The 27,467-nt window shown below is 35.8% G+C and overlaps 1 protein-coding gene across 1 annotated transcript in view; it reads left to right on the top strand.

The window, feature by feature from the left end:
- Nucleotides 1-672: 672 nt before the first annotated feature.
- The window catches only part of zcchc7 (zinc finger, CCHC domain containing 7), a 49,464-nt gene continuing 22,669 nt past the window's right edge, over nt 673-27,467 (top strand). The window contains exons 1-2 of the mRNA XM_052546443.1: nt 673-813; nt 2,438-3,021. Of these exons, the coding sequence (XP_052402403.1) occupies nt 2,451-3,021 (571 nt within the window). The 5' untranslated portion in view covers nt 673-813; nt 2,438-2,450. The remainder of the gene's footprint in view (nt 814-2,437; nt 3,022-27,467) is intronic.

The raw sequence follows: 27,467 nt of genomic DNA, 5'->3' as shown, positions 1-27,467 counted from the left end.
AATTGTTTATACACTTATTTATTTGTCAATTTGTAAATATCTTTTTTATTTTTTTTATTTTTATTTTTTTCTGTGTGTTGTTGTCTCTGTGTACTGGAAGCTTATGTCACTAAAACAAATTCCTTGTATGCGTAAGCATACTTGGCAATAAAGCTCTTTCTGATTCTGATTCTGATTATATATTTATTTATTTATTCATTCGGAATAGATTTTGTAGCCTATATATGTGTGTGTGTATGTATGTATTTCTGCAGCCAATGAGGCAATGCTACTGTTTATCATATTGTGTGTGGCTTTATTTTATTTTGTATTATAATTTTTTGTTTACCACCAATAATTTTCAGAAGAATTTTGCAATGATTTTGATCATTGTTTATCAATGGCTAAACAAAACAAAATTGTTATTTTTATTGTCGTTGTTATTATTATTGTCATCATCTATCATGAAATTAGGTGAAACCTTTCCCAAAAAACACTCTTTATTTTTAAATAAGGTGTAAAGATTGTTTCCCAGGACTGAAGGTATAAATTCAGGAACCATTGTTTAATGCCTAACTCTACTAATGTTTCTTCTAAACTTTATACAAACAGAAAATTCAAGAGAGAACAGGTCCTCTCTCAGTCACACTATGAACAAGCATGTTAATATTAAAAACAATCACCAGACTCAGAGTCAAGCAACCTTCCGTTCGTGTGCTAAATGTAGAACTTTTTTTCCCAGGGACGAAGACTAGTTGGCCAACCATTTAATTTTCCTGTGGAGTCCGGAAGCGGGTGTCCCTGTTTGTTTTGCAAAACGGAACTTATAAACAGGTCAGATTTTTATTCAGTTTCGTACCAGACTCAGTAAAACCTGTCATATGGATGGTGTAGCTGAGGTTGCAAATGTTTTAAACCCTGTTGTCGTGCACGTTTATTAGTAATACGTCCTCAGCCGGCGTCCATGTGTACGTGAACACACGTGGGTCATTGAGCAGCACTTGATAGCACTGATGCTAACACATGTTCATCCATCAGAAATATGTTATCTTTAGGCTGTTACAGTACAAGTGGTTTATTACTCATAGGTTTTATACATGTATTTGTTATTGTGAATACTCTAGGTTTCTTGTTTACTGTAATCTAGGTTTTAAGCTAACCAGCTGGCATAGTATCCATGGCTTGTGTTGTGTACATAATCTTGGGAAAAGTTGATGGATTTGACCAGACATATATATTTGTGACTTACGTGCTGCTGTCAAACATGCTAAATTTAAAAGAAAAGTGCAGATGTGTATCCTTATGTAAAATTGAGACATATAGAAAGCTCCATTGATCTGGTTGTACCGTCATCCTTCAGGATACAAACTGACAGTTTGACCAAAACTAAACAGCTGCTGTTTTATGTTCATGTCATTGCACTTTGCTTTATGGATAGAGATTGTCTTCTCTTGGCTCTATGCAAGTCCTGTATTTTAATAAAAGTATGACCGTTCGAAGAACTGTTTATGTATTTTCCTGATACTGTCTGATTTCATTTTCATTTCATTTATCCTATCTAACTTCTCCCCTGTCTCTCTGAATGATTATAAAGTTGAAGGGGTCAGAATGGGCAGTAAATTAATATTGTTTCTTCCAGGAAAAGCCTTCTACATCTCACAATATATGTTTTTCAATGGCTCAGGTGATATATAACATACGATCATTTAATGACAAATGAAATATTGCAGTGTTTACCATAAACTATGCAGTTGTCTCCCACAGCATGTATTTTAGTTCTGTTGATCAAAATGATAATGAATAATATTCAAATAATGCTCACCAAAAGTTGTTTATAAACGTTTCTGAAGTTTCCGTGGAGTAAAATTCCAGCTGTTTAATTTTCCATTATTATTGCATATTATATCTCATATAAATTAAACATGTTTGTTTTGTAAGGATTTTGGTTAACACTTTACAGTAAGTTTCCATTTGTTAACGTTTGTTAAGTAATAAAATTAACTAACAATGAACAATACATTTGTTACAGTATTTATTAATCATTGTCAATTAATAAAAATTCAGCTGAGGTCCGTTAGCTAACATTAGTTGTTACAAATTTTCATTTTATATAATACTAGTAAATGTTGATATCAATATTAAGATAAAAAAAAATGCTTTAGAATATTTTTCAGTATTAGTTTGTTACAAATGTAGTTAACTATTAACAAAAGAAACCTTATTGCAAAGTGTTACTTGATCTATGTTTTGTAAAATAAATGTTACAAAACAGATACATTTCTGTTTCACACACACACACACACACACACACACACACACACACACACACACACACATATATATATATAGTTTTTAAGATCCTGTACAGATTTTTACAGGGTGATATGCTGAAAAAATCTTTATGGCTTCTGAATGATGACTCATGCTGTTGGTTGCAACTCGGCTGCTCTCTGTTTAGGGCTCTCCTTGAGATGTTCTCAGGGTATCAGGAGCGGGATGACTACGAGGACGAGTTGTACCGGGATGATGCGGACTCGAGTTTGTCTGACAACGACAGTGAACTGGAGTTCCAGCTTTATTCCCAGCTGCACTACAGCACTGAGATCCAGGAGGACCGTGAGGACTCGAGAGAGGTCCAGTCATCAGTACCACAGACTCAAACACAGCAGAAACCCTTGCCTCATGCTCCACCTGTAGATGTTATTGTGATTGACTCTGGCACAGATGCTATCACAGAGTCAGACAGCTCTGAGGAAGATGACAGTGTATGTGCTAAAATGGGTCAATCATCAAAACGCTGGAACAAGAAGTTGCAGACCCATAGCTTGCTTTCACCCTCCCTACCACAAGTTCAAGCAAGAAGTAGCTCCCCAGATGATGAAGTTGTGTTGGAATCTGATTCAGAAGACAGCTCTTCTGAATCTGTACCTCCTTTTGTGGAGGATCTGGATTCGGACTCGGATGGGCTGGAGAACTGGATGATTCTGGGCCGGGACAAACAGGATGGAGATCAGAACATCCAGCTCAACCTCTCCTTACCAGGTAAGGATTTTACCCAACCATGTATTTTTGAGCATATTTTAGTGTTGTTTTTATAAAAGTGCAGCCACTCATTTTTTTCTATCACATTAATGCTTTACAAGTCCACACTTTAATTAAGACATAAGAAACGGTTACACAATTAAATTAGACGCAGGTAATCTATTAAACATTACTCTCAAGAATGCTTAAAATTCAGGACTAAGTTCAGCACTTTATACTGTCTGTACTAAATTTACTCTTAATTTCTCATAATGTCATTTTATATCTCACACTGTGACTGTATATATATACAAAATCACAAAATTACCTGTGCAATCTGGGCTTCCATAGTATAAACAGAATGTAAACAAAAACATGATTAGTGCATACTTAAAGAAATAGTTCATTTACTCATCCTCGTGTCATTCCATCCCTGTATGATTTTCTGTATGTGTTTCTTTTGTGTAATTTACAATATTTTGAGAAAGGTTTGAGTTTTTACTTGAGTGAGTACTAATGTTCTTCAAAATGTCTTCTTTCGTATTCCACACAAGAAAGAATGTAATGCAGTTAAACGACATGAGGGTGAGTTATTGGGGACCTCCCTTTATCTTCTGTTGCGATCCCCTGATTAAAAAAGAAAAAAGATTCGGTCATTTTCACACCCACATGTGCTTCTGTAGAACTCGAGTTCCATGTAACACAAAGGTATTTTGTAGAATGTTAGTGCTTCGGTTTTCTATACAATGTATCTATTAATATGGGCTGTCAAGATTGAAAATGTAAAGTAAATTAGCCCTTGTGTCTTGTACACTATATACCATGCCTTTGAAGCCATCAACTTAGGTTTGAAAAAAAGAGGCCTTACTGTGCTTTCACACCAGACACGACTTGTAGTTGGACGCTTGAACATTTTGAGTTTATTTGCTTCATTCGCTCGTGAAATTCACTTCACAACAGACGTGAATTCACGTCATGGGAGGGGCTTCTGCCAGTTGAGTTCAGGCAGCATTGTGATTTCAACATAGACAGTAAAAGAAATGGACACAGCGACCCCATTGGAACTCAACTGATAAAGTGAAGCCCATTTTTAGCGTTTTTTAGCACTTCCATTTCTGATGCGCAGACTCAAACTAAGCTTGATGACGTCAGCAACCTGTCTGACAGATGTAAATGTTCTAGTAGCTGTGCGTGCAAACTGCCATCGTTAATCTTGCAGAGACGGCGAGCTTGAGCGGGGAGTTCTTTGTCGTGAGTGAGCAGGAGTAAGTATTCTGATTAATTATTTTGTATAGTTTTTTAAAATGTAATGCCAGTACGCCATATTAAGTTAATTGCCTACGAGCTTCTCCTCCTGTCTGTACGGTAATGCGACAGAGAGTCGCGTGGTTATGACGCAATCGTTAGCCTATTTTCACAAAAACTGTTTCCACGGGGCCATAATGTAACATAGAGGGTAATGGAGCCCTTTATACATTGTTGTGTATCTTTAGAAATAAATAATGGACCAACGGAGTCTTTAAACGCCTCAGATGTAAAGTTATTCGCTGTCAAAGTGACGCCAAAATGAATGGGAGTCAATGGGAATGCTAATGCAAGTGAAGTTCTGCTACAAGATGGCGGCACCCAGCCGACTTCAACTTCCGTTCGACTTCCTTGCCGCCTGCATTTCAACCACCTTTTGTTCAGATAACTTTCAAAATATTACTGTTATGGTGTCATGAAATGTAGTTTTAAAAGCATTTCAGGCAAGAATATAGTTTTTTTTTAAACTCAAATATGCAGTTTATTTATAAAGACAGCACCTATTTAAAAATGTGTTTCGCCGATTTCAGAGACAAGCTCCATGCGATCAGCGGGAGCTCAGTGATCATGTATCCACTGAGAGCACACTCTACTCGGCTAGTCCTTCTGACATTTGCCGCTGGCTCTGACTCTTTAGTGGTTCAACATAAAATATCATTCTTCATTCAATTAATCTATTTCCTCCTAGCAAGATCCCTTTTATTCTTGTTTTTGTAAAAGTATGAAGAAGTATCATACATCATACACCGGCTATCCACATACAGCGACGATGACTGTCCTCCATTGTTGTTTCGGATTTTCCCTCCGCTCGCTATGTCGTAATCACGTCACTACTAGAGCAAGCTTCTGATTGGCTAACGTGGTGCAAAATTTCGCTAAAACCTATTTTTCACATGCATTTTGTGCATTAAAACGCCTGAAAAGCTCAATTCGCATAGCGTCTATTGCACGAAGCGTGTCTTTTGCGCCGCCTCATTCGCGGGAAAAGTGCTGCAGGATGTCTATTCGCGTCTTTGCATTGACTTAACATATAAATCACTATTTTTTGAAAATATGCTCATTGTCCAACTCCAGTAGAGTTTTACTGTTTTCAAATCCATTCAGCCGATCTCCGGTTCTAACGGTAGCACTTTTAGCTTAGCTTTGCATAGATCATTGAATCTGATTAGTCTGTTAGCATCTCGCTCAAAAATGACCAAATTAGAGTGCAGTTCCTGTATTTTTCCTATTTAAAACTTGATTCTTCTGTAGTTGCATAATGTACTAAGACCAACAGAAAATGAAAAGTTGCGATTTTTTAGTCTGATATGGCTAAGAGCTATAGTTTCATTCCAGTGTAATAATCAAGGAAATTTTCTCCTGTACCATGGGTGCAGCAGGCGCAATGATATGGAATGGATTCGAAAATGGGAAAACTCAACTGTTTAACTCTAGGGGAGTTGGAAAATTAGCCTATTTTCAAAAAAAAAAGTGGTGTGCATTTAATAGCAAGAATTGGACCTTAAAATAAAGTGTGAACAAATATAAGAATGCAAATGACATTTGAGAGCACAATGTCTCTCAATATTCTTTTTTTAATAAATTGTTTATTTGTTTTATTCTTTTATTTTTTACATTTGAATTTCTTTCCCAGGCAGTGTTTTTAATCATATTGTGCACAAAAACCTGATATTCTTTGACCTGTAAGAAAATGTATTTTTTTAAGGTGTTAGTTTGTTAGTCAGTATTTGTATGGGGGCGCACCCAATGGTTTGTATGGTTTGCAGGCCAGAGCACCTGTGGTCTCCATTCGTGTTAATGTAAGCAAAAATTTGTGTTTATCCCCAATTCACTTGGCTGTATGTGTATCCTAATCACTGAATCTGATGTCTCATCCTCATGTACTTGTTGTAAAGTTACTGTGCCGATCGAAATGACTAGGTGTGTGCGTGAGCACATGCATCTGACTTCACGTGAGTAAAGTTAATTTGCATGCATGTGAGAACATGCAGGAAAAGCAATGAGGGAATATTTCTGTGTATGTAGAGGAAAAAACAAACAAAACATAACAAACCTCCTGTCAGAGAGCGTGAGCGAGAGAGAGACTTTAATCATAGACGAATAAAAATGTATTTGCAAATCTCTCCAGATCTACACATTAGGTTAACCTGCAAAGCTCAGCAAAGCAGCAAACCTCTCTCTCTGTTTCTTTCAATCGTTCTTCTCTTCTCTTTTTTCCTCAATCCTCCCTGAATGTGTTGTCCTCATTTCCATTCGGAGACTCCTTCCTGTTCCTGTTATTCATTTTCTACTCTTTCTTCTTCTCTCTTTCTTTTTATCTAGTTCTCCCCTTTAAATACAGAGTGTTTCATTGTGTCTTTTCTCCCTCTTTCCCTCCATCCATCCATCCATCCGTCCATCCTTCTCTTGCTCTCTTTTGCTTATTTGAATGGTGACTGTGGAGGAGTCTGTGGGCTGGTATTTCTGCTCTGTCGGTCATGCCTCTCACACTCATGTGCAGAGGGGGCCTTCTCCTGCCCTGGCCTGCTTTTGTTACCCAGAGAGAGATTCAGTGGAGGGAGAGAGAGAGTGAGACAGAGAGAGAGGGGAGGGGTACAGAGGGATAAACAGGGGGTGAAGGAAGGAAAGGGGTAGCTCTCTGTCTCTCTTTTTCTGCTCTGTGTCTCTGATCTCTGGGGCTTGACCCCGCACTCCAGAACATGTGGGTCACACAAGGGAGGGGAGCTGGGAGGAAGTGGCTAGAGAGGTTGCATCTGCCTGTGCACTTACACGTCTTAAAGCCAGAGGTTTCCATTGCCGGGTTAACTGTGGTAGAGCTTGACAAAAGACACTCGGGTGAGGTGGGAATGTAGGTGAGGATTTCTTAGCAAAAAAAAGTGGGAAGTTCTTGATAATTTTGTCATTGGCCCCACAAATTAAACTGACATCCTTAATCATAATGTATTTTATCATGATTTCTTTATCATATACACACATACATGGGGTCCAAGAATTTTGTCATTAAGGCTGACTTCTTTGATCAAGAAATCTCAAAACTGTAATATTGTGAAATATTGCTACAGTTTAAAATAACTATTTCTTAAGATAAAAATATATATTTTTAATAATAATTGATTATTGTGATGGCAAAGCTGAATTTTCATCAGATGTTACTCCAGTTTTCAGTGTCACATGATTCTTCAGAAATCATTCTTATATCCTGATATGGTGCTCAAGAAACATTTTGAATTATTATCAATTATGAAATCAGCTGCTTTAGAGAACGGTGCTAGTAAAGGCAATGTAATCCAACTGATAAAATGAATTCTTGAAATGCAATGTTAGTTGCTTTGAATAAAAGCATCTGTCAAATACATAAATGTGAATTGGCAGATTTGTGACTAAATTTAGATAATTGGCATTGGCCTTTACTCGGCCAGTTAATAGAAACATTTGTTTCCCTTTGTGTCATTTTCAGAATCATACCTGAAATAATTAATATTTAAATATTATACATACTTGAAATCTCAGAGTTCAGATATATTTAAGTGAAATCGATACTAAAACACAGTGTGCATAAGGGAAATAAACACATTTTTATTTGTAAACATTTCCCGTCTGGTCAAGGCTATATGCACTCCCCATTGGGGATTTGTATTTAGTATGATTGTGATTGATTGTGTTTATGATAGACTAGTAAAAAGCTTTAGACAGCGGTGACTAATTTCATTTGAGCGCACAGACTCACACACTCTCACACAAATCCAATTCTCCTCAGTTGCTAAGTCTCAAGTATGTGATGTGTCAGCCGAACAACATACTGTGACACATACTCCCTAAAATCCAATTCTCTACAGTTGTTAGTGTTGATGTTACTGTATGGTAACAGATACACACCTACTGGTCAACAGAAGTTTATTTGAAGAATGGTAGACATTTAAAAAATACAAGCCAGGGATTATTAATCATTTTATGTGTTTATATTTAACTGAAGCAATATTTTAGTAGTATTTCAGTTCGTCTATCTATAATACTTTGACAGACAGACAGACAGGCCAGTGTGTGGAAAAGTATAACGATGGCACAAAGAGACAAAAACATCCCCAAAATCCCTCCCAAACAATCCTATTTGTCCTTACAGTCCAGCACACACACAGGTTGTCTCTCTGAATCTATCTGACTTTAGGATGGAGGCATGGAGGGGGGCCCTTGGACCCCACTCAAACAGAACAGACAAGAAAAAATGAGAGCCTCCAAAAAAAAAAAAAAAAAAAAAAAGAAGAAAGAAAGGAGGGGAAACACTCTGAAAAGGGGGGCTCTAAACTTGAATTAGAGTTGTTGAGCCTTCCTCAGTGGTCACACTTTCTTTTTTCTTCCCCCTTTGTGCCTTTTTAATTTCCCTTTCCCCCTTTTTTATCTTTTTTTTCCCAGTGTTTTTCCCTCCCCTTTTTGGTTCTGTCTGGTTTTTCGCCCTGTGAACACCAAACTTTGTCATTAGGCTGGACTAAAGCAGTGGCAGCAGATGGGCATTAGTTTAAGCTGAATGCATGGGTGTTTGAAAGAGAAGTGTCTCTGAGTGTGTTTGATATACTGCAGGGCATAAGGTAAGATATTAGCCTCCATCTCCCTCTTTTTCTTTCAAGGGTTCTGAAATGGCATTACTGCTTATTCGTAGTTGTGAATTGTTCTGTTCTTAGCTATCTTTCTCTGTCTGTTGTGACTTGACTGCCATTTTCAGAGTAGTGAACGTGGCCTTGTCACTCACTGTATCCTATTGGTTGTGGTTTTCTCTTGCCGTCATCGCCTCGTCTCCCTCTTTTCCTTGTATTTCCCTCTCACCCGGTTTAATGTGACCACACCCAGACCTCCACCAATAACTGAAAGCTGTCAATCACCTTTGTTTTCCTTTGACTTTCTTATAGTCTACATGGAAGTGATCGAGAAGCAATGGTTATATAAAGAATGCTTATCTTAATGAATGAGACTAATTTATTTTTTGCTCATTTGGCAACAAAGGCTGTTTATTTGATAAAAATACAGTATAATATTGTGCAATATTATAATAAATTGTTTTCAATGTTAATATATTTTATTCATTCCTGTAATAGCAAAGCTGAATTCTCACCAGCCTTACTCCAGTCTTCAGTGTCACATGATCCTTCAGAAAACATGATTTGGTGCTCAAGAGACATTTCTAATTATTATCAGTTATGAAATCAGTTGTGCTGCTTACTATTTTTGTGGAAAGAACTGATTTTTTTTGTAACAATAGGTCTCTTTTTTTTTTATCAGTGAAATGCATTTTTTTCATATATTTTTTACAGTCACATTTTTATTTTACTCACTTTGAGAGAGCAAACGAGATTTCTACAACACAGAGTTGAGATAATAATAGAAAAAATAGATTATATTGGACAATATTATATTTGAAGTTGCTTATTGTGTGAAATCGTGGTAAAACTCTTTTTAATTTTGCATATGTTTGCATTTATAACATTTTTTTTTTACATAAAAAAAAAACGTTGTTTAAGCCTACAAATCAGGAATCTTGCGTTCAGTTTCTGTAGGATAAATCTTTGTCAAGGATTTGTTAGATTACTAGACCTTATAGTTTGTGTTTCTTTGTTGAATTCCTCCATATGTATGTTTTACGTACCTTTTTTAACACATTGAACTGTGTATCGAGAAGAGCTTGAAGATAAGGTGAATGTGATTGTGATTGTTTTGAATGCGCAGTCAATAGTAGAGTGCATCATTACGGATGGATCAGACTGATTTAGCTCGAGACGCCAGCGGTCGGGCCGGAGAAATGAGACTGTGTTGTGTAACTTGTGTTGCTGAGTGCTGGAGAGTGAAGGTGTTTTATCTGCAGGATTTATGAAGACTGCATAGTGCTACAAGATTCTCGCAGCTGTGTGTGTGTGTGTGTGTGTGTGTGTGTGAGGCGTGGCAGCTGTGTGAGGGGATATGTGTCTGTAGGTCTGTGTTTGTGAGATTGGAGGGCTTTTTGGGGTGTAAGTTTGTGTGTGTAAGACAAGTGGTGCTGATGTGTGTTTGTGTGTTATTGTGAGCGTGTGGACCGGGAGGTGTGTGTGTGTGTTTGTGTGTGTGGCAGGGATAGGCATCAACTCTTATCTGGGCACAGCAGTGCCACTTCAGCTGAAACACCACACCCATTTCTCCACACGGTGTGTTTGAACAGACGCCATGTCCTCACACAAACAGAGATTCACCATAAAATCACAGCACAAGGCTGTGTTTTTATATATATATATATATATATATATATATATATATATATATATATATATATATATATATATATATATATATTGAGATAAGCCTTTTTTTGGTTGTTTTATTGTACAAATATTAATTGTTTTCAATATCATTATTACAAAATATGTAGTAATATGATGTTATGGAATGGTCTTAATTGGCATTTATAAGAAATATCCGAATCCAGTCAGCTATAGATGCATGATATGGTTTGATCATAATGTTTATCATATGAAAGCAGTGATCTTTTAAAATGTATTTGTATTGATATTGGCATTGTTTTGCTTCTGCCTATTCAGAATGTTAAATATATTTTATTCTGTTGTATTCTACATAATCAAGCCTTTCAATTTATTCTTTTTCTGAGCACACACAAACTCCTTTGTTTAACTCCCGAAGTATCATTACAGTCCATTGATTAGAGACTGTAATTGGGGTCTAATGTTTTCAAGGACATTAGACCAGCTTCCAGAGGTCTATTATTTATTATAAAGACTTTCATCTGTCCAAACAGTAAATGTTTTCTCTATAGCAGATCTAAAAAGAAATTGTTATCCATCTGTCATTCATGAACTACTTTTAATGCTTTTTGAAATAAATTGGCAATTCATCATAGACAACCTTAACATAAAAATAGCCGGTGCGTCCGTATGGTCAGATTTGATCAGTTTATAATTGTAAGGTGTTAATTTTGTAATATTTATTTTTTTCACATTCATATATTATTATAATCAATTTATTGTTTAATTTGTGTGAAAAAAAAGAAAAGAAATTGGCATGCATTTCAGCTACTGCAAATGTGTCTTATTTGAACCATTTTGGTCAATATAGATAGTTCTCTCGGTCAAAAAAAAAAAGTAGTAACAACACGACTCGCTGAGCTTTTGCTTTAAATCAAAATAATCTCATCAAACTTTTCCAAGAGATTGTAATTTTTCATCGGGTCGAAATCCGGCTTCTCGGAGAAAAGAGCATTTCCATCAGCCCTTTCTTCACGAATGGCCGGTGGACTACGCTATGAGTGTGGGCAGTGTAATCCTGTTTGAAAGGTCTGCGTGTGTTCCTGGCGTTTTGGGTGGGCTCTGCATGGGACAGCAGGTATCCTTAATCATGTTACGGGGTGTGGGGTGTATTTTTGAGAAGGGGTTAGCTGGCAAGCTCCCATCCCAATTTCATACTAAATGCTCACACACCAGGTTTGATTAGAGAAGGCAAGCCTGAGGTACCCAGCCCCGGGCCATTGTCATAGTTTCTGTCAGTGGTGCAGAGCGGCAGGTCTGTGCATTTAAACCCACAGCGCTGTACTTATTCTGTTCAAGGAATTATACACTCCATTTTCAGCAAGGCTTTACGTGGAAACTTATAAGCATTTTGTCTATGCATAACCTCGGTGATTAGATTCAACTTTTTCTCACATTAGATTATTATAATTTTATAATCGTTATTACATAGTAGTGTCCTTAATAATGCATTTATCAATATTCCGTCTTAGATTTAGCTATTCACCAATGACAAGTCATATTATTTTGTCATAGTTAGGAGAGTGTCCTCCCAGAGTGGGTGAAATCTGAATATTGTGTCTGTTCCTCTGTGATTATCTTCACCACACGAAGATGCAGCGCTGTCCCGGAAAACCTCAAGTCCAACATCTGTGTTTGTTTTCGCAGGTGCTCATTTGGTTTGATGCGAACGTTTTTTTCAATATAGAATACTTGTGTGGGCTGTTTTCAGACAAAGTGTAGTGGAAAAAGTCCCCCCACCCACTAGCCTCTGTCGTTAATTCCACGCACCGAATGCATTTGTTTTTCACAGAATTATTCAAATGTGATGACAAGACGGTGCTCGGAAACCAGAAAATGCACGTTTTGTTTGTTGATGTTTTTTTTTTTTAAGAAGAGGAATTGAGACCACACAAATTCATATTTGATTTTGCGTGTCCAGAAACGAGGAGAGTAACATACTTCTATCTATATGATCACGAAAATGCTGAAATGAGATTTGTTGGTAGTATTGAATGAATATAAAGCACATTATTTATTCACATTCAGACTAATATTATCATTTGTGTTTAAGCCAATTTCACTGTAATCCAAGCCAGAATATTATGGTTAAAATGTATGTGGATACGATCATTTTCTAGTTTTTTTTTTAATAGTCTGGCTTGATTATCATTCTGTGGTGGCGGCCCTCATAAGTTGTGTATCTGGGCGGCAGGAAACTTCAGTGAGGGAGGAAAGGTAATTGCAATTACCAATAAAATTCATTATAATTAAGCAGTCATTTAATATAAAATCAAATTATTGCCGCAGCGACAGAGGACGGAGGCACCCCAGTGAGACCTGATTAATTTATTTTTTTTCCTCTCCCTTTCAGCACAACTGTAACTTTTAAATCACCCTGCCTCTTTGGGTGGGGTGTTTGGGTAAGGGGTATTTATTAAAACTGAGCCAATATGATGATTACCTACCTAACTGTTTGGGGTATTTATTAGACTGTAGACTATTAGATTATAAATGTAATTTCATTAGAGTAATGCGAAATGAAGCGGGAAAATTGTACATTTTGTGGCCTCTTTAGTAAGTCGGTCTGTACAACAACTTACATACAGCACAACAACTACTATATGTATATTTATATAACCGCTAACAACTGATTTTCAAGAGAAATCTGATTTTATATGAAACATTCATGTAGAAACATAGAAGAAAACTTCATTGTAATATCCTAGTTACACAAGTTACATGTATTTACTGTAATAATGATAGTAAATTATGCAAATTGTATTTTGTATTGTTATTTTACCTTACTTCACCTAAATGCAAACTTAAGTATTTATTTCTGTAAATATGTTGTAATAAAGACACATTAAAATAGTAAATTAAAAGCCACTATATTCATTAGGGCTGCATGATTATGAGCACTATGGGCTGTCGTTTAAGCATCGATATCGCGATGTACGAATCCACGATATTCATGATGTGCGATGTAGGCTGTCGTAGTTGATCCGTTATTCATTAACTGTACGGCCCTTGACGAATCTGATTCGCGGATTAATTTCACAGCAGTTTTAAAATTTTAAGTCCTGTGAGTTTAACAGGGCAGAGAGAGAGAGAGAGTGCGAGAGAGCGAGCGAGCCCCGGCTGCACGCTCACCGTCTTCAAACAACATGAGCGCCGTCTTGCTCTCTCTCCCTCGCGCATATTAATCAATTGACACGATGTTGTCGATGTTTCAATCATTTAAATGAGAATGTAAGTGTGCGCACCCCATTTTTGTTTGTAAGAAAAAAATTTATTCGATTTCATATCGCAATATATATCGCAGAAAAATAAAATATGTAATTTTTTCCCAATGTCGTGCAGCCATAATATTCATCATATATGCTAACAATATTCAAAAATGTATACATGGCCATCTACAATAAAAAAATAAAAATAAAAAAAGCTGTCTTTTAGAGTATTCTAGATTACTTTCCAAATGCATCAGTGGTGATTGCTATTCACTTATTTAGATGTAGTTCTTAAATATCTACTCCAAAAAAATTTTCAGCTTTTGAAAGTATCATTGGAAAGTCATTTTTATGGTATTTATAGTTATCTTTAATAGACATGTTGCCTTATTTGTTTATCTCATTTCTTTCTCTCTGCTTGTGACTGTACTGATCTCTTCACTTGAGTTATGTGGTGTTTGTGTGTGTATAATTTTATGCCAGTCGGTCTGTGTCTCACTGTTACTAATCTCTCAAGCCTTCTTAACTCCCTTAGGGACCTTCCGGAAAACGCCACCTCACTATTATTAGGGTCTCTTTTGCATATTGAGGGAGCTGCTCTCAATTGTGTGTGTGTGTTTGTGAGGGAGAGAGTGAAAGTGTGCAGCTAGTTTTCCTTTTTGTTGCGCCAACTGTTAAACTGAACTTGTGACATCAAAAACAACTTCATAACTACATTTACTTCTCTGGTAAAACTACAGTGAGGCCGACAGAAGAAAGAAAGGAAGAAACTAGCAACATAAAACAGACATATATTAACCCTGTCTTAAGAAACTATATTGACCACAGTTTGTGCTTTTTAACTATTGAGTTATTATTTAAAAAAAAAATTTTAATGATTAAAAAAATTACGTGAAAATGTGCTACTCGTTTTTTATTAATACTTCCTTCAAGAATTTAGAATATATATATATAAATATATATATATATATATATATATATATATATATATATATATATATATATATATATATATATATATATATAACATTTATTTATTTAATTTATTTTCATATGGCATTGGTCATTTAATGACACTCCTTTAAGAATCCATATTTACCATATTTCTTCGATTGTAACTATGGGGTGGTATTTACTATATCCAAGTTAATTCATGAATGGCAACACATGATCATAGTTACCAAGGTAAATCTTACTTTTTTACTGTGTTTTTTATTTTTTAATTTTTTTATGTTTCTTTTTTGTATATTTTTACTTTTGAGTTATAAACCTTTTAATCTGAGACCTTGTGTTTTGACATGTTCTGTTTTTGGTTACTCTTGAATATATCAAAGCACTTTCCTTAGTTAAATTATTGGTCACTATAAAATTAGGCTCTACTGTACTAGTGGTCTAGCTAAGTTTTTCTGCTTGGCCGATATGTTTGAGGAGGGACTTTTATTTTGACGGCGCTGAGAGCGGCATTCTCCCTCTTGTTCACTTTCATCATTAACAGTTCCTTTCTAATACGAATAAAAGTCTATCTAATAATCAGACATTATAATACTCTCATTTGCCATCAGCATTGAGCAAATACGCATTTAAACTAATCTTCGAATGACTAATTAACATTTAATTAATGAATTAAATGCTTTAAACTTGAAACTTGTGATTTCAAATTATGCTGCACTTTATGCATTTGCCCACTGTCATATTAATGTCATTTTCTCTGTGTGCTTTATGTAAAATGAGTGTTACTCTGGTTTTATTTGAAAAATATGATTCCCAATGCACACAAACTTCCCAGAATACTGAGTGCCCTGTTGGTTTCAGTGTTTACTTCTTTTTTTTTTAGTCATATTTTTTATAAAATTATTTATTTCTGAAAAATACTTTGCCATCTAAAGTATAAGTATGTTTAATTTACAATTTTTGTTTATCCATTGTCAAATGATTTCAAACTTCTTAAATATTAATTAAAATAATTTTTTTAAATATCAGCTATCGGCCCCCCTGCTTTCCAAGATATCAGCATCGACAGTCAACTAAACAATATTGGTCGACCACTATACTGTACTACTTAATTTATAGTTGCCGTTACGTATTAAACCTCAAAAATGCTTGCTGTAGCATATATCCGTACTAGATTTTTTTCATATTGTGAATGATTTTCAAATGTTTTATTGTTATTCATTGAAAGCTTCTGTCCTAATAGATTTCTATATTTCATGTAATAATACTAAAACGTATCAAATAATCTTCCAACATGCAGAAATATTGAAACCCGCTATCATCCCGCTGGGATTTTAAGCTTTTTTTAAATTTCTGGTCGTAACTCATAATGACATGGAGATATAAAGCTCTGAGTTTCTTTTGCTATCTACGGCCCAAGCTTACAGTTGGTTTAGCTGTGAGCTGCGATAGCTGACGCTGGAGCGGAGAACCTGGCTGTGAAGATTTTGGCTTCATTGGTAGAATAAGGCTGATATGTTGATGGGGCTACAGTCAGGAAGCCATTTTTCTCATATCGTTTCGCCTCTTCTTCTATTTACTGTTGCTGTGATTACTGCATACACCAGACATATTGCCAGTTTATCTTTCCACTAAAATCCAATAATGTTTTTGCTAGCTATCATCCTCATTATCACATAAGCAACGGTTTGTATTATAATATTCTATAAGATGAAACCTAAACATTTCTTGGAATAAATAATAGCTGTGACAACAGAAATCCTGTTTTAAAAAAAAAAAAAAAAGTTTGCATGAAGAATGAGAATGTGAGAACATTTTATTTCCTTTTTTCAAAGCCTTGTGTTGTTTTATAGGCCTAGTTATATTTGTTTATCAATTAATTTTATGTATTTTTAAATATATATTTTTAACAGTTTGTTTATAATTCAACAGCCCCTAGTTTTTTTTATTGATAGTTTGATTGGAACAGCTCATTTGCCAATTAGCAAATCTGTTAAAGTTGTCATGAAAGCAAAAGTATATACTGTTTTTCCTATCGTATATCAGATAGAATCTGCTTTTCAAATGATTTGACTTGATTTTTTCCACCAGGAATTGATTGGTTCATTGGATTGTTGTCATTTAATCGTTTCATGTGAGTGAAAGCTGAAGTGTTTCATATTAGCATTGCTATTATTCCATACAGTATGAATAGTCTTATTTGACACTAGCCACCTGTATAATCTTATGTATGACATTAACTTTATAACTGCCTTTAGTTTATCTTTTTTGTGAAATGTACAGAACTTGTTCATATCTACCAGCTTTGGGGCTTTTAGTCCATGTCTGTTAGCTTTAAGACAATGGTGTCCACTTAGCATGCTAGTTAACTTTTAACATATATGCATATCATTTTTTAGAACAATTGATGACTCATCCTCTGCTCTACAGATTTTTGTCCAATCAAATGCTCACTAGAATGAGAATGTCCCTCCCCTCAATTACCGCATACCTCTGACAAGCAAGTATCAAATAACGATTAATGGCTTTTGACAGAATTAATGCTTATTGCCCATCATGCTGCACAACTCAAAACTTTCCTTACCAAATGAAATCCATCAACGCAGAAAAGAGTAATACACTTGTCAAGTGATTTCACTTGGTGTTTATTGACAAATGGCTCCTATCCCACAAGTCTCTCTTCTCTCTGGATGATTTCCAGATGGCATTTTGCACCAATGAAACTCCATGCTAAAGCAAGCAAAGGAAATCTGAAATATTTCCCAAAGCATTTTTTACCATTTAATATTTCTTTTGCTATTTGTCAAATTTTCAATAAAACCTGTGGTGATTAAAGGGATTGTTCACCCCAAAATGAAAATTTTACCCCCAGGAAATCCAAGATGTAGGTGACTTTGTTTCTTCAGAAGAACACGAACACAGGTTTTTAACTCAAACCGTTGCAGTCTGTGAGGCATATAATGGAAGTGAATGGGAATAAAAAGACATAACCAAATTTTAACCAAATTAAACCTTGAGGCTCGTGACGATACATTGATGTGCAAAGACACAAAATGAAACTGAACAGTATTTATATAATTTTCTTACCTCTGATTCATGTAATGTCCGAACTGAGCATGTTCTCAACAGCAGGTGCGTGACTCTTCTTTTTCTTCTTGCTTTACGATAGATCGCAAACTTCTAAGTGCATTACTGCCATCTATCTTTCAAATGGACCATTGACACTCTTAATTGAGATTGTATATAGAGTGTTAGTGGTCCATTTGAGAGATAGGTAGCGGTAATGCACTTATAAGTCTGCGATATGTAAAAAAAAACAAAAAAAACTATTTAAAATGCATATTTAACCTATAGATTAAAAATTCATTTACTCACCATCACATCGTTCCAAACCTGTACACATTTCTTTCTTCTTTTGAACACAATAATATTCCTCATTATCTTTCATTGTATGGACAATGACAGTAGAAACATTGTTCAGAATCTCTCTTTGTGTACCACGGAAGAAAAAGTGATACAGGTTGTGAAATGAGGGAGAGTAGATGATGACAGAGTATTCATTTTTGGATACCTCTAATAGCAGTATTTTTTTCTGCAGTCAAGGTAACATTCAATTTTTGCAGAGTGTACCAAATGAGCACATAGTAATGCCCTGCACCCTATTCACTCTGTGTTTGCCCTCCAGAGCGAGTAGGGCAAAATAACGCTCACTTTAGAATGGATTTTGCTGTCTATCTGTCTATCTCCTTCTTCCCCTCGCTCTCTTCCCCTCTCTCGTTTTCCTGAAGTGCGGTGATCAATAGTAATTGGGTTGCCGCTGCTGACCAGCTTAGTGGCCCGGTGGACCAGCGGAAGGAGAAATGGAGAGTGTTTACGAGGTACTGAGCATGACTGACTTTCCTCCGCAAATCTCTCCATATTTATTCAGCATTAGGCCTAATCTAAAAATCTTTCTTTCTCAACCCCCTGTTTTATATATATTTTTATTTTCCGCTTCTTTCCTTCTCTGTCTCTGTCATGCACCAAAGTGAGAGAGAGAGAGAGAGAGAGAGAGAGAGAGGTCTGGAATGTAATTCTTTTCGAGGCTAAACCACCGGTACTCTTTGATGGCATATTTAATAGATTTTTCCTATAAAGCCTTTGCCTTAAGTGACTACATTCAAATAGAGAGGTATTAGTGAGGGCATTAGGCATATGTTATGGTGTATTAAAGAAACCTCCTGTTGTTCATATAAATACGTTCAATTCAATTTTGCAGATCCCTTTGGGTGTAATGGGATTTTCTGATGTATGGTGCAAGGGCATTTTAGGGTTATATATTCACCTTACCTGCTATATTGTAGTAGTTATTTAAAACAGAAATGCACACAATCTCAATGTTTATTTATTGTAGATTAACATTCGCAGTTTGAAGAAATTTCCATTTTTTAATAGAAATGCCCATGCTTAGATGGGAGCAAAATAATAGTGTTACATTTTTAAGGTAAGATGAACATTTTGGCTTTGGAGAAGCTTTCAATATGCTGTTATTTTCTATCATTTGTACACGACAGGCAACATGTTATGCTGCTTTTGTGTACCAAATATTACACTGATAGATTTTGAATGGTGAGCATTTAAATAATGCAAGTCATACACCTTTTCTTGACAAATAATTTATAAAATCCAAATTAGTTTGAATGGAATGAAACAAAGTTTGAATGTAATGAAGTGGTTTGAACTGCATTAGCAGTGTGGCAAAAAAGGAAAGAAATATATGATGTTTGATTAATAAATTCAGTGTTTAGAATGTTTTTTGGCACAAAACATGTAGAGTAAACTTTGACATGTAAAGAAACAAAAAACAGCATAAAAATAAATCAGTTTTTTTTTTTTTTTATGAAATTTTTTGTTGGAGCCAGGGTCAAAAATGCTATCAGAAGTAACAGAGATACCATAAATTCTGGACGGAATCACAGAATTTAAATGGCGATTGCTATATAACATGAAATTTCATGGAATTTGTCAAATTCTGAATTAATACATCAAAAGTAGGGCTGTAAAATGAATTCAAACTAATTCAAATTGCAATATGGACTAGTGATTTTTTGACTTCATGAGCATTTCACAGTTTAATTTGAGAAATGCTATTGTCATGTACACACCTTCCAAAAAAAAAAAAAAAAAAAAAAAGTTTAAAAGCTTTAAGGTTTAGCTTAAAGAAATTATGACAGAATTAAAGCCAATACAATAAAGACAGCATCTGCAAGAAATCTAACACTGAATCAATAGGGTAGTGGTTCCCAACCTGGGGAACAAGAATGTTATAATAATTTTGTGTATATATATATATATATATATATATATATATATATATATATATATATATATATATATATATAATGGAATTATATATATATAAAAAAATCTATTTCTAGGGCCCTATTATTGATAAAATTTTAATAAATTATTAAATATTAAAGTTTTATGAATCCAATTAATAAGGCATATATTTTGATTATTAAAATTAAGTTAACTCAAGTGTAAAATGCAAAAAAAAAAGAAAAAAAAAAAAAGAAAAGTTGTACAGATTCCATAGGGGTCTAGATAATTAAAAGTATAGTCATTATTCTTCTCTATACCATTCTTTTTATGGTTTAGGAAACTTTAGTTACATTTAAATTAATTGAAGAGCAATCGAAGAATTTGATGGGTGATACACTGAATTTTTTATATTAAAGGTGAAAAAAAAATATTATTATTAATAATAATAATAATAAAACAAATCTATTTCAGGGGCAAACATCACTTCCTAATCAAAAAAGTGAAGTTTGTTGAACCATCCACTGATACATTACTTCGAAACATTGTAATTCAATAGTTTGGATAGTTTGGATGGATAGAGGCGAGAGAGCAGGATGCTGTGAAGGTCTGAGGACCTATCGTTATCATATTAAACACACATTCAAATGGGCTTGTCAGTTAGGTTTTCTTTTGGATGCTATTACCTGTCAAAGGCTGAGAAAAACAAAGTCAGATGGAGGGATGACTAGAGTGAGAGATGGATGGGTGGAGAGAATGGTTTCTGAAGAGTAAATTTAGTCTTGCCTGTCATCGTATGCAAACCATTTGATCCTTTCATTTCAAATATTCATGAATCATCACTGTAAATGTATATGTTATGAAATATTACTGAACATTTAAGGATGCTTAATAAAAACAACATCAAACAAAAGCCTTCCTCTAGTAATCTGCATAGTCTGACTGTATTGGAGGAAAACAGCTGAAATGGGCGAACCAACATAATGAATAAACAAGAGCTCGGAATAACAAGGGAAGACCCGATAAATGAGAATTATGAGCGGGAGAACGAGCTAGAAGGAAAGGGAGGAATACCCTGGGGAAGAGAGTGAGGTGAAGATGGACAGGCAAACCCTCTCGTTACACCTTCTCTCTCTTTCTCTGTCGCTTCCTCGTGCCCCCCTTTTACCCTTCTTTCACCCAGCCATAGCCCCGCCATCTGTCTTTCCCCTTCCCTTCTCCTCCGCGCCTGACATCTCTCAGCCTTTTTTAATCTCTTTTTGTTTGATGGAATTTAATGTGACTGTTTCAAAATTAGACATATCGTCTCAGTCTGCGTTTATTAGTAACGCTAAGCTATAGTAATGAAACTGAAATCACCCTTTAGAAAAATTACCTTGGTTTTATTTCAGCAAGTAACACTAAATAATAATGGTATTTGGACAGAAATGTTCATGCTCATTCATACTAAATAATCTGTTAGGGAATTGAGAGAACGGGATTTTTTTTAATTATTGACACTTCAGCTTAGTATTGTCTTAAGAAAAACTGTAATTTTATTGAAACTATTAAAATTTTTTAAAAGATTTAATATTTGAGGTTCAGTACACATAAATTTAAATAAAGAAATAAAAGTAGGTGTTGACAAATATGCATTTTCCGTATAAGTTTGAGGGGCAAACTAACATTGTTTCTCGGTAGACAGTTTTGGGGTTTTGTCAATCTTTGTTGTTGCGTTGTTTACAGTTTCAAGAATTAGTTGTCATGATGTATTTAACCAGGAACATTCCATTAACCATCCTATTTATTTAAAATATCTGTGGCTATTATGATCCTACTACAGATAAACTGGCGCGAATATTCATGAGTTATTGTTTTATGATCACTTAGTTCACTTCAACTAGTTCTCTGCTTTCTAAGTTTATAGGAAATAAAAACTAAAGCTAAATTAGTTTTTCTTTTATGCCTCCTGTTTACCAACAGGGGGTTTAGATTTTTGTTGAAGTATTCATTGATGCGCCGTTTGTGGAAATGCCACATTTGTAGTGTTTGTTTCAATGCAACGGTTATTTTGACGCGTGCTGCCTGCTGTCAGTCTGGTGGAACTGAACCCCACCCAAACTCATATTTTATTCCAGGTTGTCCGAGCTGAACAGCGCACGGCTTCCAGACCCCCCCGTGTGGACTTTTTCTCGGATCTCTTGTGGGAGAGTAGAAATAATTCCTATTGTCTTTCATTATAATTCAAGACTGAGAGATATCGTTTTTAATAATGCCAGCTTTATGTTTCCTAATCTAATTTGTGAGGTTATATTTAATGTGTATGGGTGTGTGTGTGTCTTCTGTTCCCTCTGTTCCCATCCTATATTGTTACCACTTTTCCTAAAGTCCAATGATGAGCTACGGGCAGAAAAGAAAAAAAAAACAACAAATTAGAATCTTAAAGCGCTATTATTTAATTACCCCAATGGCTATGGATTTGCTGTGTGTGTGTGACTGAAGAGGGCGATAGAAAGGGCAGGATTATTCTGCTTTTTCAATTTACAGAAGCCCCACTGCCCACACACACCCCCTAACACCCAGACCCATAACATACACACACACACACACACATACACACACCTCATCAGCCCCCCTCCAACCGCTGGAAGATAAAACAGCATTATGGTAAATTCCACTTAATGACAAATTTTTAATTTGCTGAACACTGCTGTCTCTCGCATCCCTTGTGTGTGTGTCTGTGTGCGCACGTTCACGTTTTAGTGAGTGAGTGAATGAAAGGGAGGCCTAATTACAGTGTGGGTTGGATGGGAGGAAGAAAAGCCCTCCTCTCCTCCTATCACTCAGATAAGGGAAAGGGAATGTAGCCGATTAATGATGGTGTTTATCTCTTTTCATATAATAACAATCATGAAAAGTCGATCTGCCCCTCAGCCTGATAGAAAAACACTCCCAGAGGAGAATTTTCATCAGAATGAAATTGAAGTCGCAAGCTACTGGTTTTATTAAGTATTTAATTTTTCCTTCTCGTATGTTTGTGCGCACATGGACGCAGAAGGAAAACTGAAGGTTTGGAATATTAAGTCTGCTTGTTGTGTGATGGGGATGTTTCCAGGGTCATTTCAATTTAAAATGATTTTTTTTTTAAACACACAGCGGTCTGAGGAGACTCCATGGGCCGACTCTGAGTATTCATTTTTCTTTTAGATATAGGATACGTTCATATAGAAGATACAGTTGGAGATACATCAATATTTGAACACTGCTGTGATTCTGATCTGATTTAAGAGTCCCCTTTACTACACTTTTTCAAATAACAAGTCAAGTGCCAGAAAATGCACTATTTATTTAAATTTTGGTTTAGAAATGCATGTTTTGGAATAAATACTGGAACTGACATTGGTGACACACTGGTGATTCAGAGTCTTCTGATCCTGAGAGTTTGGTGTTTGGAATAGACAAAAACAAACCAAAAGTTTTTCTTCTTGGGAAATGTTGTGCTTCAAACATGAATGTAATTCGAGACCTATAATATGGACTTTTATCTAATATTTATTTATGAGCCTGTTTAACCACTTTAACCACCAAATATAAATGCTGACAGATTGGTGACTAGTAATGCTGTTTCTGTATATTGCATATATTCAGTAATGGGCTAATACATCACATATCCCATGCTAGCTCCAAAGCTGCTGCAGTGACAAATCAAATGACAAATCAATATTATTTAGCATATATAAGCATATGCATGGTGTCTTAGTGCTGTTATCATTTGTATGGTAGGATAAGCTGTGGACATATTTCTCTGGTGGGCTCTTGAAGCAGGTTTGTCACAGACTAGCACTGTGACAAGTGACTGATCGAGACTGAGATGTGCTGGGCACACAAGCTGTTTCTATCGAGGCACATGAGGGCCTGACTGCCAGTACATTCCTTAAACCAAATATACATTATTTTCATCATGATTTGTTGTTAAATTATTTTGTTCCTCCTGTTTTATCACTTTCTAACATAACATGATTCAGATAACATACTGTAATCACTCTTGAAAATGGACTTTAATTCATACTCATTTTATTCTTAATATTTCTTTACATTTTTCTATTATATATTATTTTTTTATTTTTTACAGTACATAACAGTTCTGTGCATTATGTGTTTTGTATTTACCTTTAACTTCATGTTATTATAAAACCCTTGTGATTTTATTTCATGGAACACAAACTTGACCATGCTCACAAAAGTGTGCAGGGCTATCAAGCTCCTAAAACTGACACAACATCAACACAAAACTAGTCCAAAAGACTTAAAAATAATAATTATTTGTTAAGTATTTTATTGTAATTATTTAATTAAAATAAATGAACACAATAAATTTGGAGTCTTCTGAAGCTGGTGGCAGTGTTAGGAATAGACCAGAGCAGACTGAAAGTTTTTATTTATAGAAAATATTTGAGTTGGAATTTGTGAGCTACATTCTTGAACTTTTTGATCTTGGCAGGCCCCTTGGTCACTGTTTTGAAAAGAGCAGGATCAACATTCTTCAGAATTTCTTCTTTTGTGTTCCACGGAGGGAGGAAAGTCGTACAAGTTTGGAATGACATGAGGGTAAATAATGGCAGAATTTAATTTTGGTGAACTCCTGGATGTCTGGTCTGTATTTTTATTTTTTTTTTCTGTGGTTGAAGGCTTTGTTTTTTGTTTTTTCATTAACTTGACATCAGATTACCAAGTACAAAGAGTCATGTTGAGTGTGTGCATGTGCTTTTCTCAATCCCATGTGACTCTCTTCCCTTATCTCCTGTCACTTACCCGTCTGCCACTCTGATTGGAGCGTATGGTTGGCGTGTGGTTGCCGTGCTGTTGCCATACCGCGCCCCGCTGGGCAGTAATTGGGCCCCCTCTGGGTTGCAAGAGGCAACGGTACATTGACAGACAGGTTTGGCCACCTGCCCCACCTCCCCCTTTAAACTGGGAGTCAGGAATGCCAGGAGTGTGGCAGCACGTATCGTGTGCCATGCCGAATATTGGGTATGGGGCACCGCTTTAGCCACACGCCTCACTATCGTGTTGTACCTGCAGAGTGGGTGTAATTTAAACTGATGGTCAAAGTGTTTGGCAGACTTGGAGGGAATGCTTAATGTACTTAATCTTCATTGACAATCGGTTACCTGACTTTTTTTTATGTTTTATTCTCCATTGTCATATAAAGCCAATTAGTATTTCTACCATCTAACTCAAATCTTTAAACGGTTTTGTTGTTGATAATGTTTTTTTACAATAAATGTTAAAAATTTCTTGATTTACCAAATTTTGTCCCCAAATTATACACTTCTTCTCAAAATCCGCAAGATCTTTATTTTATTTATTAAAAGAGGGATCAGAAAATGATCATGTATACTGTACTTACTTATTACATACTACATGCCATCATACTCCAGGTCGTCATTTGTGAGTAACCATTTAAATGTTGGCGTTTTTGTCACGTCAAACTATTATATGCCCTCAGAAGATTTGCAATATTGTGCACTTTTATTTTCATACACTTAAAATAAAGGTTTCAAGGTTTTTGAAGCAATGCCATAAATGAAATATTTTGGTTTCCCCAAAGAACCTTTCAATGAACATTGATTTTCTTATTGAGAAGAACGATTTAATTATCTGAAAAAACCTTTTCCACTTTAAAGCACAATTTTCAATTCAACCAAATTATTTTGGTTGAATTGAGTATTGTGTAGTGATCATTTAGTAAATTCTGCTTTTATGTTTCTCTTGTCAAATTGAGGCATACAAGTCTGAAATGACATGAGTGTGAATAACTAATGACAGAATTCAGATTTGGATGAACTTTATTTTAAAAACTATATCATGGTAGTAACGGAAACTTTGTGCGTGTCTGTGTTATGCTCCAAAGGTGGTTTTTGGTGCTAAAGTTGAATGTATGTGTCCAATAGAGATATCAGTGTAATCCATGTTGCAATGCTCCACAGCAGTGCTGCAAACATGAAGACTGAGCATGAAATGAAATGTGCCACTGTAATCCATAATCGACCTGTACATGATGTATTGACCGAGAGGGAGATCTCTCTCTCCATCTCTCTCATTTCATCTCTGTCTCAACATGTCTGTCTCTTTCTGCTTGATTTCATGTCCTGCTCTTCTCTTCCAACATGTTCTGTTTGTGGTCCAACTGGATGCTTGAATTTAGTCGAGTGTGAAACGCTAGCGAGTATGTTTGTAAGCACGCGTATCTCCAGTCTCTTGTAGTGAGGTACCCTTGTGTGTGTGTTTTGTCTTTGAAGTGTGCCGTTGTTACACACCGTTTGGTTTTCACACTCACATTCACCACTGCTCACCTAACTCACTGTGGTCTGTTCATGGACCATGATGCATTTCACTGCACCGCTCATTTGAATTCTGCCTTCCGTCTCCTTCGTCAACCAGAGTTTAATTGCCCGTGTGGATGTAAATCTGGCATTTCTGCTACAAACACTGATTCGAAGATTTAAGAATATAGAATGGCATAAAGGAACAGAGAGGACAGAGTTGTGGCTTAGCAGATGGTGCCACGGTGCTCGTGTGTGAAATAAGTGTTTGAATCTAGCTCGCAACATTTCTTATTCCCATTCTCGCCTTTCATTTCCTGTTTTCTCTCTACTATCATTTCCATAAAAATGGCAAAAAGGCCATAAAAATAATGAAGCCAGTGAAAGGGTTGCACAGAAGGTATGAAAGCAGTTTGGAGGGATGGATTCTGACAGGAAATGAGAATGAGCGAGGAGATTATTTAGCTGATGAAGGAAGTGGAGGAACAGGAGAATGGAGGCCAGGAGGAGAGAAAGCAGGCGTGAACGCTGTGTGTGTGTGTGTTTGATCACTGTTTGATTGGATTAAGGTCTGGTCCAGGCAGGGTGAATAGGGACGTAATGCATTTGCTCTGTGGTCCATGTCAAGTATTTGTCAGGGGGTCTGTGAGGGATGCTGACCCCCCATGTCTGCCCTTCTGTGGGGCATTTAGCCTTCTCTGTATTGCTAGTCTCACATAGCTAGACCTTTGACTAAATGGCGAAGAGTCTGGTCCACATTGCAGTTTATTCAGGCCAAGAAACGCCCACTTAGACAGGAAGAGAAAGCAACCAGCCATAGTTCATTTTGCATGCTATTTGAAGGTGGGTTGATCCAAAATGGATTAAACCAGAGTGGCCAAAAAAAGTAATTAAAATAATGCTGTGGTAGGTTCTATGATGGTTAATATAGAAAACACTGGATATAAAGTGGTGCATTCAGATCTACTTGCGAACATGACTCAGTGCCTTAAGCAATCTCTGAATATCATTCACTTTTAAACCTTTGTGAATCAAATGATTAGTTGTTCCTCAAAAGCACCTGAGCCAGTCGTGTACGTGGTTGTTGCATTGCATCTGGCTGTTTATTTCACCAGTGC

The sequence above is a fragment of the Carassius gibelio genome, chromosome B1, assembly GCF_023724105.1.
Source record: "Carassius gibelio isolate Cgi1373 ecotype wild population from Czech Republic chromosome B1, carGib1.2-hapl.c, whole genome shotgun sequence".
Classification (NCBI taxonomy): Eukaryota; Metazoa; Chordata; class Actinopteri; order Cypriniformes; family Cyprinidae; genus Carassius; species Carassius gibelio.
This window is presented reverse-complemented; position numbering and strand designations above follow the sequence as displayed.